The following is a 16,921-nucleotide window of genomic DNA, read 5'->3' on the forward strand; positions in this document are numbered from 1 at the left end:
GCAGTAGCCCCCACCAGTAGAGCCTCAGCCAGCCCATGAGACTCAGGAGGGTCAGCAGACCGAGGAGACCAAGCCGGCACCTCAGCTATGCCGCTCGGGTCGTACTAGTGCTACAGTTCCACCGAGGCCAGCTACACAGCGCAGGGGTTCACGCCCTTTGCCCAGACCTTAGGGTCCGCCTCTAGTGGTTCAGCTCGACTTGAGGGCCGCCCAGCCAGACAGGTTCGCTAGCTATGTTTTGTTGAGTTCGACGTGTGGTTCCCTCCGAGGAGGGATGAGAGAGCAGCTGAGGGGTTCTATACACCGCTCTAGGAGGACTTTTACAACGCATATCTGAACAGTGGGGCAGTGTTCAGATCTCAGAGGGTCTGTAGTTTGGAGTCTATTGTGGCAGCAGCCGGAGAGCACATCTGCCCCTACTTGTCATATTTGCCGAGGCTTGCAGATCTGATTGGCCAGACAGGAGTATATGTACCATCTTGGATCCGGCAGTTCTATGCTTCACTCTACGTTGATCCGCATCACAACTTCATTCATTTTGCATTCAACGGCAGAGATTACAGGGTGATGAGCTTCAGAGCCTGGGAGATACTGTGGCTATAGGATCAGCCTATCAAGCTGCATGAGGTATGCTATGGACAGCAGGAGCCTCCCAGGCGTCCTCATGGAGGGATGGTGCCCCTGACAGATCTGGTGCGACATTGCTTCAAGGAGCCATTTGGTGAGGGGTCGAGCAGGAACCCCAGTGACTTGACTCCTACAGCGAGAGTGCTAGAGGCCATTATTAGGAGGACATTGCTTCCCAGGTTAGGATATAGGGAGGGTCTGACTCGCTTACAGCTCTGGCTCCTTAATGCCCTAATGCAGTAGACCGTATTCGACATTTGGGACCTCCTTCTATCAGAGATGGAGGATACTATTGCTGAGGGTTTCAAGGGTCGCCGATAGCTTCCTTATGCACATTGGGTCACATTCTTGATGCTCAAGTGTGTGTAGGTCAGGACTCCTGAGTTAGTTGGCGAGTACAGGGCTACCACCATAGAGTTTCCAGCATACAACATGGCATAGAGGATCAGGCACAGCACTCCACAGGCACCAGCTCGGCCCAGCCATCGTCCAGATGTTCTCGAGTTAGCAGCTCAGCAGGATGAGATCATTAGAGGCATCGCCGCTATAGAGGAGCAGCTTGAGGCACAGTAGAAGATGACCGAGTCCAGTGATAGCTCGGATGATGACTATCTGCCGATTCCTTAGATGCCTCCATGCAGATATGATGCAGAGGCCGGCAGTTCCAGCTCAGCTCCACCAGCACCACGAACGGACCCCGCATTGATAGCTATTCTTGAGCGGATGCAGCAGGACCAGGCACGACAGGAACAGGAGACCGCTGCCAACTTCACACAGTTCCAGGCTCATCAGAACGAGTTCTAGAGGCAGCAGCAGCTTCTCTAGCAGCAGTAGTAGATGCATCACCAGCAGATACTCATGCAGCAACAGCTTATGGGCTTTATGCAGCATGTCGTGACAGCATTTGGGGCTCCACTACCACAGTCTTCGCCCCAGCTTGCTCACCCTACCTCCACCACGACGACTCCAGCTATACAGCCCAGCGGGCTTCAGAGTCAGGGACAACCTCCAGCTCAGTTTGCTTCACCTATAGTTCAGGTGTCCTAGTGGTTGTCCTCATCGGTGGTTGCCCCACAGTTCACTCCATATCACATGGGTTTCTCACCAGAGCAGTCACCCTCGCTATTTGTGCCTGACACGTCAGTCTCCAGGAGTCTTGGAGCATCTTTCAGCGAGCTGATCGGCATGCCTACTCCGCCACACATGCATACCGCCGGTCCTTCTATAGCAGCTCTAGTTGCAGTGACTACTCAGAGGCTCCCCTCATCTGTTGCCTCGTTAGATCCTACGATAGACATACTAGCATCTTTGCAGGCAGCACCAGCCCCAGCTCAGACCTAGACCGCCTCAACGACACTTCATGCTTCAGAGGGTCAGTCTATTCAGAGCTCAGGGTCAGATGATGATGGCGCCCAGTTCCATCTTGCTCCACATACTTCAGTGCCCGGCTCATCCGCTGCAGCCCCACCGACCGACCCTTAGGTTTCGGTGTTTGACGCCAAAGGGGGAGAGGGTTTGAGTATGTAGACTCGGGGGGGAGCGACTTTTAGGGGGAGCTAGTTATATAGTATTAGCTTATACATTTGGAGTTTTATTTATGTGATACACTATTACTTATGCATTTGTGTGTCTACTTTCGTGCACTTTATTATATCTATATGATAGTGCTATCTACGTGATTGTGATTTATGACATGTGTGCTCTCTATGTTACATTATGTATATGTCATATCACTTGTGTTATGCTCATTTGCCTTTGCTTCCGCGCTTATACTCTGATGCAAATGAGCTTTGTTACTTGTACTCATGCTTAATTCATATTATTTGAGTACATTGTGTTGGCTTGGGTCATATAAGCTTGACTAACACTTTTGTTCTTATCGACAAAAGTTTATATGAACCAAGCCCATCAAAAACCTCACTCTTTCACATACTCGAGGTGGTATTGTCATCAATCACCAAAAAGGGGGAGATTGAAAGCATCTAGGCCCCTAGTTGGGTTTCGGTGATTAATGACAATACAAGATTACTATGACTAACGTGTGTTTTGCAGAAGCAATTAAGTTAGGTCATAGTAATGGAGATCGATTGGGCAATCAAAGTTGTCATGCCCCTACGATAGAAATCGTTTTGGTTTTCAAAGGATGGTCGACAAGGTTAAGGATGACTAGTTCTAAGTGTCGATTAGAGTTGAAGTGACACTTAGAGTAGTTTAGGACTTTGTTTTTCCTTTGGCTATACTATTAAGGGGGGTATGGACGGGTAGCTTGACCTAGTTGAGTCTAGTGAGTTAGGTGTGGTGCACACTTATTAAAACTAGCTCTAGGTAGCTCCTATGAATGCCTAAGATCCTTTGGAGCAAACTCATTCACATATGATCGAGAGTTGGAAGTGAATGGAGGATCAAATGCTGACCGAACGCTGGCCCCGGTGCGACCGGACGCTGGCCGTAGGGTCTGGTCAGTTCATTTGATCAGTAGACAGCGTTCGGTGCGACCGGACGCTAGAGAGGTCAAGTGACCGGACGCTGAAAGGCAGCGTCTGGTCGACTCCAGTAAGGTTCCAGAGAAGGGAATCTATGACCGGACGTGTCCGGTTAGTACTGACCGGACCCTGAGGGTTCAGCGTCCGGTCGAGTCCAGTAAGCATCCAGTGAGGGTTTCATGCGACCGGACACGTCTGGTCAGTGCTGACCGGACCCTGCTAGCGTCCGGTCAACACAATCTCATTGGCTCACGGGTTGAACTGACCGGAGTGTCCGGTCAACACGACCGGAGCGTCTGGTCACCCCGCAGAAGCTCATAACGGTTCGTTTTTCAGGCTGCCTTATAAATAGAAGCTCCACTTGTGTGTGGAGGCACTTTTGCTCATTCTAACAGTTGAGAAACACGTTTGTGAGTGCCAAGAAGAGCAAGGTCCTAGTGAGGTGATTGAGATTTGAGAATCCAAGAGAGTAACCTCATTAGTGAATTAAGAGTAGTCAAGTGTGCATCCATCTTCTCATTAGGCTTCGCGTGGTCAAGTGAGAGTTTGTGCTTGTTACTCTTGGTGATCGCCATCTCCTAGATAGCTTGGTGGTGGTTGGGAGCTTGATGATCACCCGACGGAGCTTGTGGGTGACCCAACCCAAGTTGTGAGCGGCTTTGGGTGATTCGCCGCGACGGAGTGTCGAAGAATCAACCCGTAGAGAGCACTTGATCCTTGCGCGGATCAAGGGGGAGCTACACCATTGCGCGGGTGCTCCAACGAGGACTAGTGGGGAGTGGCGACTCTCCAATACCTCGGCAAAACATCACCGCGTTCCTCTCTCTCTCGATTTACTTTGAGCATTTACTTTGAGCAATTCAATACTTGTCTTTACATTCATAGAATTGCCATGCTAGAGTAAGTTTGGAACATAGGTTGTAAGTCCTTTGTGCATTAGTTTGATAGAAACACTTTTCTAGGTACAAGAGGTTAATTGGGCTATCCGTAGAATTTTATTATTGCAAGAAAATTTAGAATTAGCCCAATTCACCTCCCTCTTGGGCATCTTGATCCTTTTACTGGGGTTCCAGTGAGCATGTTTTTGGGACACCGAGCACATATGAGCATCGGACGTATCCGTTGTGCACCGGGAGTGCGCACTGAACGTCTGACAGGACAAACAACTAGTTTTCCGGCCATTGGAAACTAGCCGTTAGGGCATCTAGTGTGGGAGTCCGATGCGCCTGCAAACTGCCCATATTCTCTTTTTCGGTGATTTTCATGGTTATCTTTAGGAGATTTTTGAGCTACAACTTTGGTTAAAACATATGGAAAAGAAATATTTTTGTTCTTTTTATCAGTCTCTTTTTTTTAAAATTATTTAAAATAATGGACAACTAAGCAAACTAAAAATGCAAATGCAAAAGCAAATGCAAATGCAAATACAGATACTCATGACAGATCTTGGGGGCTCCTCCCCAAGATTGCCTTTTTCAGTGGGCTCTCCCTTATGGGTTCATGTCCATGTGCTACCAATAAAGCTGCCCATTTGTCCCTCAAAAATAAAGCAGCACATTGGCATGCATTTTCTTGTTGCACTGCTCGAAGTGTGTTGTAGTTAATATGCTGGGTCTCATAGTGCTGGTTCATGGCGTGTTAGATGTTGCCAACCTAGATTTGGAGCTTGCCAACTTGTTGTGGCAAGTAGTTGACGTCGTGGATGAGCTCCCGATAACCCCTCTGTGTGAGGACGAGAAGAAGTATCGTGCACTATCACTTGGTTGTAAACCTTCAAAACTTGTGTCACATATACCACATGTTGACCATGATGGTTTTGGTTCCTACTGCCAGCTTGCATGCGATGGTCCTACCTTTTGATGTTGTCCATGTTGTTCAGCTTGATCTTGGGCCATGCTTTGAGTCGCTCTGCCTACCCCGAAACACTTACTTGTCATTCTACGTTCTCCAAATCAATGGTTAGTCGATGTATATTATACAATACAACTATAACCTAGTGTAAGGCAGCGGGATTTTCAGTTGCATAACCACAAATCATAATCAAAGATTGTTTTTTTATAATTATCAAAGATTTGTTTGATCCCATTTTTAAGTATGTGTGCTTAGATAAACTGTTCTTCACTTAAAAGCGCTCTCTTGATAAGTATGTAGTGAACTAAAGCATTTTCCAACAAGCGTAAGCCCAATGCAATTCTAGTACAAAAGAAGGGCATTCTATTGAACCAATTTCCATGAAAAATGGCTTACCACTGAGCAATCATACAAACAACAGGTGAAACATATGTTTTCTTAACAATAACATAGAGCAATCTTAGTTCATTGTTTCTAACAGTTTTCACATTAGTCCTAGGAAAAAAGTCATAGCCAACCAACGATGTATGAGACGAGGTAAGATTATGAATAGGATATTCACATTCATTTTGTTCAATTATAGCTTGCTACGTGATATTTTTCTTACACTCACATCCAGCACAACCATAATAGGAAATTCAGTTCATGATGTAGGCACTAGGGACGAAAATGGATAGAACAAATCATGTCCTGTCTCATCCCATTTTCTAGTTTGTCTATGTATTGGTGGGATTCTGTTTTCGTATTTACGAAAACAAGAGAGGAGGGTTTTTGGCCTGTTTCTGTGGGACTAAGCCTTTCTAAGGACGGACCCATATTATTCTGTTTTCAATCTGTGGTTTACTAACAATTTTATATCATCGGATTATGTTAATACACCTACTAATCATCAATTATGCATTTAATGTGTCAACACACATGGTATGCAAGTGAATATTAAACTTACCTTCGTATGAATATATTATTGTGCGACTTTATATAAATGTTTGATCATGTGGTCATAACCTATTTTTTCAACTTTTCATCCGCATTTTCTGTTTCTGTATATTTATATATCCCGATTCTGTTTCTCATATGTTTTTTCAACACGATTTTGTTTTTAGCAAAAATAAATAAATAAATAATATAAATAAATAAATAATAGAATCAGGAACGGAAAATGAAATTTCTCTCCCTACATGTCCGTTTTCATCCATGAGCTCATGACCACGGCCTTGTTTAGATTGGGGTTAGAAATTAGTATTAGGCACTGTAGCACTTTCGTTTGTATTTGACAATTATTGTCCAATCATGACCTAACTAGGCTCAAAAGATTCGTCTCGTAATTTACAATCAAACTGTATAATTAGTTATTTTTTATCTATATTTAATACTCCGTACATATGTCAAAGATTTGATGTGACGAAGAGAGGATGAAAAACCTTGCGATCTAAACTAGGCCCACATTTCCCGGACGCGTACGGCTCGATCTTGGAGTACGCTGCTCCGCATCGGACGGTGGATCGAGCGAGCCCCCGCGTGTCCTCGCTGCTATATATTTAATATATATATATATATCCACCTGCCGCACGCCGCAATCCCCAATCGACTTTCCCCAATCTATCGCCCTCTTCGCGCAGCAGCTACAGAGCTAGGGTTCCGTCCTCGATCCGATCCGGCGAGGGCACACCAACTTTCCCCACTTCCCTCCGATCAAATCGATGGCGGCCGAGGGCGAGAAGAAAATGATAACCCTCAAAAGCTCGGATGGTGAGGAGTTCGAGGTGGAGGAGGCGGTGGCGATGGAGTCGCAGACCATCCGCCACATGATCGAAGATGACTGCGCCGACAACGGCATCCCGCTTCCTAACGTCAACTCCAAGATCCTATCCAAGGTAATCGAGTACTGCAACAAGCACGTACATGCCGCCGCAGCCGCCAAGGCCGGTTCCGACGACGTGGGTGCCGCCGCCGCCAACAGCACCGCCGCCTCCGGTGAGGATCTCAAGAACTGGGACGCTGACTTCGTCAAGGTCGACCAGGCCACGCTCTTCGACCTCATCTTGGTAAAGGATCCTACCTCCCACTTATCTATTCGTATCGGAACCAAATTAGATCTACGATGTTTACATACGCATCGGCATTGGATTTATTATTCGTGGTTGATAAATGTTTACCATGTGCTGATTGCATAGACTCTGTGGCTATTTGATTGTGACTTAATTTGTTCTTGGTTGATAGCTGTTTACCATGTGCTGATTGCATAGACTGTGCTATTTGATTGCAACATAATTATGCATGGTGGTAGATTGGATTATGATGTGTATTATTATGAGCATCACAAAAGGTTATCTATTTATAAAGACAGATTACATCTGAAAGGCTTAGTATTTGAAGCTTTAGTAGGTTTATATGATCTTAATCTTGGTTCTATAATTGATTGTGTTGGCATTTAAGTATTGCTATCTATACGAGGTATAATCTTTGTTGTCTGTTGGTTGGTATTGGTAAGTTATCTTTGTCAATTATCGTTGTGGATATTTAAATTTTCTAAAGTTTTGTGCTTAGTGTCATCCAATCTGTGTGCTAAAATCATTATTTTGGGAGTGATGATATATGGGATGCATTCATTTCTTTTATGAGCTTACAATGCTCGCTAGCTGCAGAATCTTTTCCCTGTCTTATTAGTGCACAATTTTGTTCTAGCACTGTGGTAGAAATCTTTAAATTGTGGGGTTTTGTGAATATGACTAGATAGCCTTATCTTGCAAATTGTTGATTGGAGTACATGTCTGTCTTCCTTTTTGTGAATATATGATTATGAGATCCTTAGCTTGCAAATGGTTGATATTCTTTTCCCTGTCTTATTAATGCAGAGTTTTGTTCTAGCAGTGTGGTAGAAATCCTTAAATTGTGGGGTTTTGTGAATATGACTAGATAGTATCTTGCAAATTGTTGATTGGAGTACATGTCTGTCTCCCTTTTTGTGAATATATGATTATGAGATCCTTAGCTTGCAAATGGTTGATTAGAGTACATGTCTGTCTCCCATTTCATGAATATGACTATGATATCCTTACCATGGAAATCGTTGATTGGAGTACATGTCTATTTCCCTTTGCTGGCTCTTAATATGTATTTGAATTAGTGCTAGTTAGGCAGGGAACCGAAGCAAGGTCTTAATACTCATTTCATTGGCGGTGTTTGTTTTAGTTGGAAATTGAGAGCTCTAGCGATATTGTGGATGAATATTTTGATGGGATAAGTCTCTGTGTTGGCTGGTCTTTGTGGGGCTGCAGCATATGATCCTTGTGGGTGCATGGTGGTCTTACTGCCCATCAAGGACAACATCCTTGACTGGCTAAGACAGCATCTTAGAATCTAGGACAACATCTGTTTTAGGACAACATGTTAGCATCTAGCATCTTGGCATATGCTTGGCTCTCTAGCAGCCTATAAATATGTATCCCCAACCCCTCAGGTTGGCATGACATTTGTGTGAGAAATAAACCAGAAAATTGCCCCAACTCCTAGTGTCATCCTCTCTCGATGAGAGTAAGAATTCTGCTACTACCAAGAGTAAGAATTCAGCGACTAACAACTGGTATAGAGTCGTACTATCCTGTAGCCTGAGCATCTTCTGCTCATCTCCTTTCCCAGCCTCGCAACAGCCCCAGCTCGGAGCAGCAGCAGCCCCGGCCGCCCCTGCTCACTCCTCTCCCTCAGCGCAGCTCGTCTGAAGCAGCCCTCTCCCCATGCAGCAGCCCCCTGGTAGCGCGTCATGTCCGCAGGACTGTCTCAGCGCTCGGTCGCCTCGAGCACGCGGCGTCGGTAGGAGGCCGAACTTGCCGCGGCAGAGGAACGCGAGCGAGCGGCAGCAGAGACCGCTGCGGCGGTGGCAAGGGCGTCGAAGCTGGCAGCGGCGGAGCTGGCAGCAGCCAGAGTGGAGGCGGAAGTGGCGGCGGCGGCGGATGCAGCGTGTGCGGCGGCAGCGGAGGTCGAGGTTCTACGCGGCAGCATCAGCAACTCCATTTCTGCTGACGACAGCGTCGACACGGACCTCGAGCTGCTCGGGAGGGAGGCAGCGCGAGTGCGGGCGACGTAGTGGGCAGCCGCGCACGCCCACGAGCGCGGCGGCAGCCCAGACAGGCGCGGGCGCGCCGCCGGCGCTCCTGGAGGAGGCACGCACGGCGGTGGCGCTCCTGGAGGAGGCGCGCACGGCAACGGTGGCGGACGGGTCGATGGAGAGCGCGGCCTTCACAGGCAGCGTGGCTCTCTCTCCTCGGATTGGTACCGTGGTTACCACGGGCTCCAGGCTGCCACGGGCTCCAGGCTGTTGTCTGGGATGTCGGCCCCAGCGGTGGGTGGCCTACCCTCACTAAGACCAACTACGTCGAGTGGGCTGCGGTGATGAGGGTAAAGCTCCAGGTGCGGCACATGTGGGAGGCAGTTCGGTAAAGCGACGTCGACTACGACCAGGATCGACGGGCGCTGGATGCCCTCATCGCTGCAGTCCCGTCCGAGATGCAGTTCTCGCTTACCAACAAGCGGACTGCCAAGGAGGCTTGGGACGCCATTGCTGCGGCACGCATCGGCAGTGACCGCGCCCGCAAGTCCACACTGTAGGCACTTCGCAAGGAGTTGGAGAACCTGGCCTTCAAGCCAGGTGAGGATGTTGATGACTTTGCTCTTCGTCTCAACACTCTGTTGCAGAAGATGGTGCAGTTCGGCGATGACACCTACGGCGAGGAGAGAGCTGTCGAAAAGCTCTTCCGTTGCGTCCCCGAGAAGTACAAGCAGATGGCTCGCTCGATCGAGTCTCTGCTGGATCTCTCCATGATGTCGATCGAGGAGGCGATAGGTCGCCTCAAGGTTGTCGACAGCGATGAGCCACAGCCTCTTGGGGCCCATCACCACTGGCGGGAAGCTCCTCACTCGGGAGCAGTGGGTTGCCTGCCAAGGTAACCAGAAGAAGGGGGAGCCTTCTTCCGCGATAGGCGGCCGCAAGCGTGGCAAGGCGCGCAGAGACGCCCAGGCCAGGGCGTAAGGACGTGCCGAGGGTGATGCTCGTGGAGGCGCCCAGGGCGGCGTCGCCGGCAAGCACAAGCTGGCACGAGACGACACCTGCCGCAACTGCGGCCAGCTTGCCCATTGGGCCAAGGACTGTCGACAGCCACGACGCGGCCAGGCCCATGTCGCACAGGCGGAGGAGGAGCCGGCTCTGTTCATGGCACATGCAAGCATCGAGCTACCTCCAGCGGCACCGGCCGCAGCGGCTCTCCTCCACCTTGACGAGCCAAAAGCACACGCCCTCCTCGGCGACGGCTCCGGCAACGACAAGACTGACGGGTGGTGCCTCGACACCGGCGCCACCCATCACATGACCGGTCGACGGGAGTTCTTCACCGAGCTTGACTCCAGCGTTCGAGGCTCTGTCAAGTTTGGAGATGCCTCCGGCGTGGAGATCAAGGGCGTCGGCTCCATCACCTTCACCGCCGTGTCTGGTGAGCACAGGCTGCTCACCGGAGTCTACTACATCCCCGCGTTGGGGAACTCTATCATCAGCTTGGGACAGCTGGATGAGAACGGTTCGCGCGTGGTGGTTGAGGATGGAGTCATGAGGATTTAGGATCGCCGTCGTCGCCTTCTTGCCAAGGTAACCAGAAGCGCAAATCGACTCTACGTCCTTAACGTGCAGGTGGCACAACCCCTCTGTCTCTCTGCTCGTCGGGATGACGAGGCGTGGCAGTGGCACGAGCGCTTCGAGCACCTTCACTTCGAGGCCCTGAAGCGGCTCAGTGCCACGGAGATGGTGCGAGGCCGGCCGTGCCTTGACCATGTGGAGCAGCTCTGCGACGTCTGCGTGTTGACAAAGCAGAGGTGACTCCCCTTTCCCCAGCGGGCGAGCTTTCGAGCCAAGGAGAGGCTCGAGCTTATGCACGGGGACTTGTGTGGCCCGGTGACACCGGCCACACCGGGAGGACGATGCTACTTCCTGCTGTTCGTCGACGACCTCTTCCGCTACATGTGGGTGATGGTCCTCGGCAGCAAGGGAGAGGCTGCGGACGCCATCAGGCACACGCAGGCTGCTGCGGAGGCGGAGTGCGGCCGCAAGCTGCGCATGCTGCGCGTCGACAACGGCGGCGAATTCACGGCGGTTGAATTCGCGTCGTACTGCGCTGATAAGGGCATTCAGTGCCACTACTCCGCGCTGTACAGCCCGTAGCAGAACGGCGTCGTCGAGCGGCGCAACCAGACGGTTGTGGGGATGGCTCGGGCCCTTCTCAAGCAGAGGGGGATGTCAGCTGTCTTCTGGGGAGAGGCGGTGGTGTCGGCCGTCTACATCCTCAACCGCTCGCCTACCAAGGCGCTCGACGGCAGGACGCCGTACGAGGCTTGACATGGGCGCAAGCCTGCGGTCTCTCACTTGCGGGTCTTTGGCTGCCTCGTGTTCGCCAAGGAGCTTGGCCACATCAGCAAGCTCGACGACAGGAGCACTCTGGGAGTGTTCATCGGTTACGCGGAGGGCTCGAAGGCCTACCGCATCCTCGACCCAAAGACAGCGTGTGCGCACGGCGTGTGACGTTGTGTTCAACGAAGGGCGAGGATGGGCGTGGGACAAGGCGGTGGACAACGGCTCGGCTCCGACGTACGACGACTTCACTGTCGAGTACGTTCACTTCGAGGGAGCTGGGGGAGTAGGCCGCTCTTCTTCGACGAGCGCGTCTACCCCAGTCCCCGAGCCTCCACCGACCTCGGCGCTTGCTACTTCGACAGCACCACGCTCTCCAGCCAGGACCTCGGCTGCGATGAGTTCTTCGCCGGCTCCACAGCCGGCACCGCCACGCACTCCAGCACCGACAGGCACCTCTCCGGGCACGTTTACTCCAACGCCAGCTCGTGTCGAGCACAGCCTGGTTGAGCTCGCTACTCCGCTCTCTCACGACGAGGAGCGCATCGACGCGTACCACGATGGCGAGCCATTGCGGTACCGTATGATGGAGAACCTTCTCGGCGACCAGCCGGTGCCGGGACTGGTGCCTCACGACCTGGAGGCGCAGTTGCACCTTGCGTGTGACGACGACGAGCCTCGGTCGTTTGCTGAGGCCGAGAGACGCGGCATGGCGCGCCGCGATGCAATTGGAGATGGATGCGGTTGAGAAGAACCGCACCTAGGAGCTTGCTGACCTTCCTCGGGGCCACAGCGCGATCACCCTTAAGTGGGTGTACAAGCTAAAGAGGGATGAAGTCGGCGCCATCGTCAAGCACAAGGCTCGCTTGGTGGCACGAGGTTTTGTGCAGCAGGAGGGGGTCGACTTCGACGACGCCTTTGCTCCCGTGGCACGGATGGAGTCGTGTGACTCCTCCTTGCGCTAGCTGCCCAGAAGGGCTGGTGTGTTCATCACATGGACGTCAAGTCGGCGTTCCTTAACGGCGACTTGAAGGAGGAGGTCTACGTGCACCAGCCGCCGGGATTTGCGATCCCCGGCAAGGAGGGCAAGGTGCTCCGCCTGCGCAAGGCCCTCTATGGCTTGCGGCAGGCATCGAGGGCGTGGAATGCCAAGTTGGATTCCACGCTAAAGGGGATGGGCTTCGAGCAAAGCCTGCACGAGGCGGCCATCTATCGACGGGGCAGTGGAGGAAATGCTCTGCTAGTGGGTGTCTACGTCGACGACTTGGTGATCACCGGCACCAAGGATGCGGAGGTGGCGGCATTCAAGGAAGAGATGAAGGCCATCTTCCAGATGAGTGACCTGGGGCTTCTCTACTTCTATCTGGGAATCGAGGTGCACTAAGATGACTCCGGGATCACGCTTAGATAGACCGCCTACGCCAAGCGCGTCGTTGAGCTAGCTGGGCTCACCGACTGCAACCCAGCTCTCACTTCGATGGAGGAGAGGCTGAAGCTGAGCCGCGATAGCACGACGGAGGAGGTTGACGCTACGTAGTACCGGCGTCTTGTGGGGAGCCTTCGCTACCTCGCCCACACACGGCCGGACTTGGCATTCTCCGTCGGCTACGTTAGTCGGTTCATGCAGCGACCGACGACGGAGCACCAGCAGGCTATGAAGAGGATCATCCGCTACGTTGCGGGGACTCTCGAGCACGACCTCTACTACCCTAGGTGCCCAGGGGCGGCACACTTCGTCGGGTACAGCGACAGCGACCACGTCGGCGACATCGACACCAGCAAGAGCATGAGCGGGATCCTCTTCCTCCTCGGCAAGTGCCTCGTTAGTTGGCAGTCGGTCAAGCAGCAGGTGGTGGCCCTGTCCAGCTGCGAGGCCGAGTACATAGCGGCCTCCACCGCTTCGACTCAGGCGCTTTGGCTCGCTCGACTGCTTGGTGATCTCCTCGGCAGAGACACTAGAGCAGTGGAGCTCAGGATGGACAACAAGTCCGCTCTGGCCCTGGCAAAGAACCTCGTTTTCCATGAACGGAGTAAGCACATCTGGGTGAGGTACCACTTCATCCGAGGCTGTTTGGAGGAAGGGAGCATCAAGGCAAGCTACATCAACAACAAGGACCAGCTTGCGGACCTGCTTACCAAGCCTCTTGGGAGGATCAAGTTCCTTGAGCGCTGCTACAGGACCAGGATGGTTCAACTTTCCCACAAGATGACGCACAAGACTTAGGGGGAGAATGATGGGATAAGTCTATGTGTTGGCTGGTCTTTGTGGGGCTGCAGCATATGGTCCTTGTGGCTGCATGGTGGTCTTGCTGCCCATCAAGGACAACATCCTTGACTTGGTAGGACAGCATCTTAGCATCTAGGACAGCATGTTAGCATCTAGCATCTTGGCATATGCTTGGCTGGCTAGCAGTCTATAAATATGTATCCCCAACCCTCAGGTTGACATGACATTTGTGTGAGAAATAAACCAGAAAATTGCCCCAACTCCTAGTGTCATTCTCTCTCGATGAGAATAAGAATTTTGCTACTACCAAGAGTAAGAATTATTCAGCGACTAACATATTTTGTCTGTTATTCAATTTAACTATTTAGTTAAAGAGAAAGATCATAACTTTTCTTTGGTACTTAAGAGAATTTATAATTCATAACTAGATAGTTAAATTGCATAATACACAAAGTTCATCCACAATAACGCTACATATTCTTACTTTCAGATTACTGTTGCATTTCAGTTTTTATTTTGCTGTACTTGACCTTTTTCTGGCTAACATGTTTTGTCACTTGAAGTTTCTCATTTCATTTACTTTGTCCTTTCCCTGGGTAACATGTTTGGCTTGAATTACAGTATGAACTTGGTAATATTGCTTGTTTGGTTTAATTTTATTTCATTCTCAATTCTCAAATATCTTATGGTATCTGTATCCTCTGCGATGTCTTCACTGGAAATATACCCAGCTTTATTTGTGAATACACTAAAACTGTCCAATTTGTAGTTCTATTGATGATACCTGTATATATATTTTTTGATGGTTATATCTGTATATATTTGATTTGATAATCCTGCTTATCTTCCTTGACTTATTTGATTTGATAATCCTGCTTATCTTCCTTGACTTGATTTCTTTGAGGCTATATCAATTTACTATAGACATTGTTGTTGTGCTTTTGATTTTGCATTTTCTATTGTCATGCTGTTTTTGTTTGATTTTCATAATTATAAACTGTATAAATTGCAATTATTATTTGACACTTCTGATGATTGGTTCTCCCCTAATTTTATAGGCTGCAAACTATCTCAACATCAAGGGTCTGCTGGACCTGACCTGCCAGACTGTTGCTGACATGATCAAGGGCAAAACCCCAGAGGAGATCCGCAAGACCTTCAACATCAAGAATGACTTCACCCCTGAGGAGGAAGAGGAGATCCGCAGGGAGAACCAGTGGGCCTTTGAGTAAGGAGGTGCTGAACCCCCTGATCTCTTGATGCCTAGGTTTCGTCATATCTACTACCTTGCAATGCTCTGCTTTTAAATGTCGTCGTAATGGTTGTAAGTATTTTGGGAGTCACTTTGCTTGCCAATGTGTTGCGTAAAACTGATGTGTTCAATGGTCGGTTATTCCATGAAAGGACTTCGGCTGCTGCCCTAAGAGGTCAATCCTCGTGGATGTTTTGTGCGATTCCTCCATATTGAATCTCTTGGCAAAGTACTATCATTATTGTGATATTGCCTATTCATGAGCCACTTGCTTGTTTACCATTTGTCGATTCCAAGTTTTTTTTTGCTGTCTAACCTGACGAGGTAAGAAAGTCTTGTTTGTTGAACAAATCAGGCATAAATGATCCAGGCGGGTCTAACCTGGCGCTGACAACTGATATCTTAGTTGACAATTGATGAGGTCCGTGCCCTAAGGCCGGCAGTCGCTCCCCTTCTTCCTCAGGCTTCTCTTCCAGCTCGCCATGACTGTGTCCGCTAAAAAAAGAGGGACATGGAGTCATAAAAAACTCAGGGAATATACCAAGTGAGATGTCCCTGGCTCCAGCAATACCCCAAGCCAAACATTAGAAAACAAGCCAAACATTAGAAAAAAATAGGTCTATAAAGATCCCACCAACCAAACACTTCCTAAGAGCAACTTAGATTGGAAAACTTGATTCTCTTTTCCTAGTATTTTTTCCCTACAACGGCATAGCCAAATTTCATTAATTGACAACAATGAAATTATGTGTTTGTTGCAAACGTAGCAAAAGTGAAGACTCCTAGCGCCAAGAAACCAGGCGCCAACTACAAAACTAGCAAAAAAAAAAAAAAAACACGATTCGCCACTACTTCATTTATTACATATTACATGCCCTCAAGGCGCCAACAGCTCGCAGGCCATAACGTAGAACCATGATACCCCAACCGTCTTCAGCAGGCACACTCCATCATGTGATTCCAGACACTTCTCCATCAGGTGATTTCAGACAATTGCCATCCTGTTGTCGCTCCCATCCGGCCTCCCTTGTTGGTGGAAGAACAACGCCGTCTTCTGTAAAACTTCTGCTCCATGCTCTAGTTAGTCGAAATGACGTTCCGAAGCCCTGCCCAATATATCAACATAGAAGAAATCAAACATAGAACCTCAGTTGGAGTCTCCACTCTTTTCCCATCAAAGCAGACACTGTTTCTTGTCTTTTCCCATCAAAGCAAACAGCCGCCAGACCCACAAAATAGACACGTCTGCCACCTGGTAAGCACCACTTGATCCAAACCCAGAACTAGACAAAAGAAGTACGTCTCACTGAAGCCCCAAAATGTATGCCAAGATGCTCCAGATATATTTGCTCATAGGGCAATCAAAAAATAAATGCTGGACAAATTCTCCTTCCTTACAAAAAGCACAATTGGGGCTACCCTTCCATTTCCTTATGAGAAGATTATCTTTGGTCAATATGGCATTTTTCAAGGTTAGCCACATAAAATTATTGATTTTCAGAGGGATTTTGGCCTTCCAAATTTGGCTATTATCTTCCCCTTCCTAGTTTCTAAACAAATGCTTATAAACTGAACTGACTGAAAAAACTCCAGCTTTTCCCCATCTCCAAACCACCCCATCAGCCTGGGAGTTGGTTTTGTATCTGAAATCATGTTGTACAGGTTCCTAAGTTGGCCCTGCAGCAGAAAGCCACCTTCCAAAGTTTAATCTCCAATTCCTATTAATCACTTTCATCAAAACAAATCTTGAACAACTCAGGGAACCTGTCCTTTAGGGATAATGGTTGACACCATATATCATGCCAAAAATCAATATTATTGCCATCACCAAGTATCAAAACTCTCCCTTTAATGTAAATATTTTTGACTTTGATAAAATCATTCCACACAGGGGAATTAGAAGATTTATGTCTTACTTGAAAAACACATGTGTTTTTCATATATTTTTGTCTTACAATATCTTGCCAAATGCCTTCTCATGCTCAAGTTTCGAACACCACTTGCACAACAAGCTTACATTCATCTTCTTTAAATCTTTGACACCTAAACCCCCCTTTTTCCTTAGGTTTGGTGATGATTTTCCACTTTAC

The 16,921-nt window shown here is 49.1% G+C and overlaps 1 protein-coding gene across 1 annotated transcript; it reads left to right on the top strand.

The window, feature by feature from the left end:
* The first annotated feature begins 6,523 nt into the window (after positions 1 to 6,523).
* Positions 6,524 to 15,098, top strand: LOC136486816 (SKP1-like protein 1). The gene is made up of 2 exons (XM_066483841.1): positions 6,524 to 7,006; positions 14,638 to 15,098. Exons 1-2 carry the CDS (start codon positions 6,662 to 6,664, stop codon positions 14,809 to 14,811), a joined length of 519 nt encoding a protein of 172 aa, XP_066339938.1. The 5' UTR covers positions 6,524 to 6,661; the 3' UTR covers positions 14,812 to 15,098.
* Positions 15,099 to 16,921: the final 1,823 nt, after the last annotated feature.

This window comes from Miscanthus floridulus, chromosome 10 (genome assembly GCF_019320115.1).
Source record: "Miscanthus floridulus cultivar M001 chromosome 10, ASM1932011v1, whole genome shotgun sequence".
In the NCBI taxonomy this organism is placed as follows: domain Eukaryota; kingdom Viridiplantae; phylum Streptophyta; class Magnoliopsida; order Poales; family Poaceae; genus Miscanthus; species Miscanthus floridulus.

Excerpts from the sequence above, each read along its gene's own strand:
- LOC136486816 (XM_066483841.1), top strand. The coding sequence starts at position 6,662 with ATGGCGGCCGAGGGCGAGAAGAAAATGATAACCCTCAAAAGCTCGGAT. Across the intron at positions 7,007-14,637 it reads CGCTCTTCGACCTCATCTTG|GCTGCAAACTATCTCAACAT; the intron begins GTAAAGGATCCT and ends CTAATTTTATAG.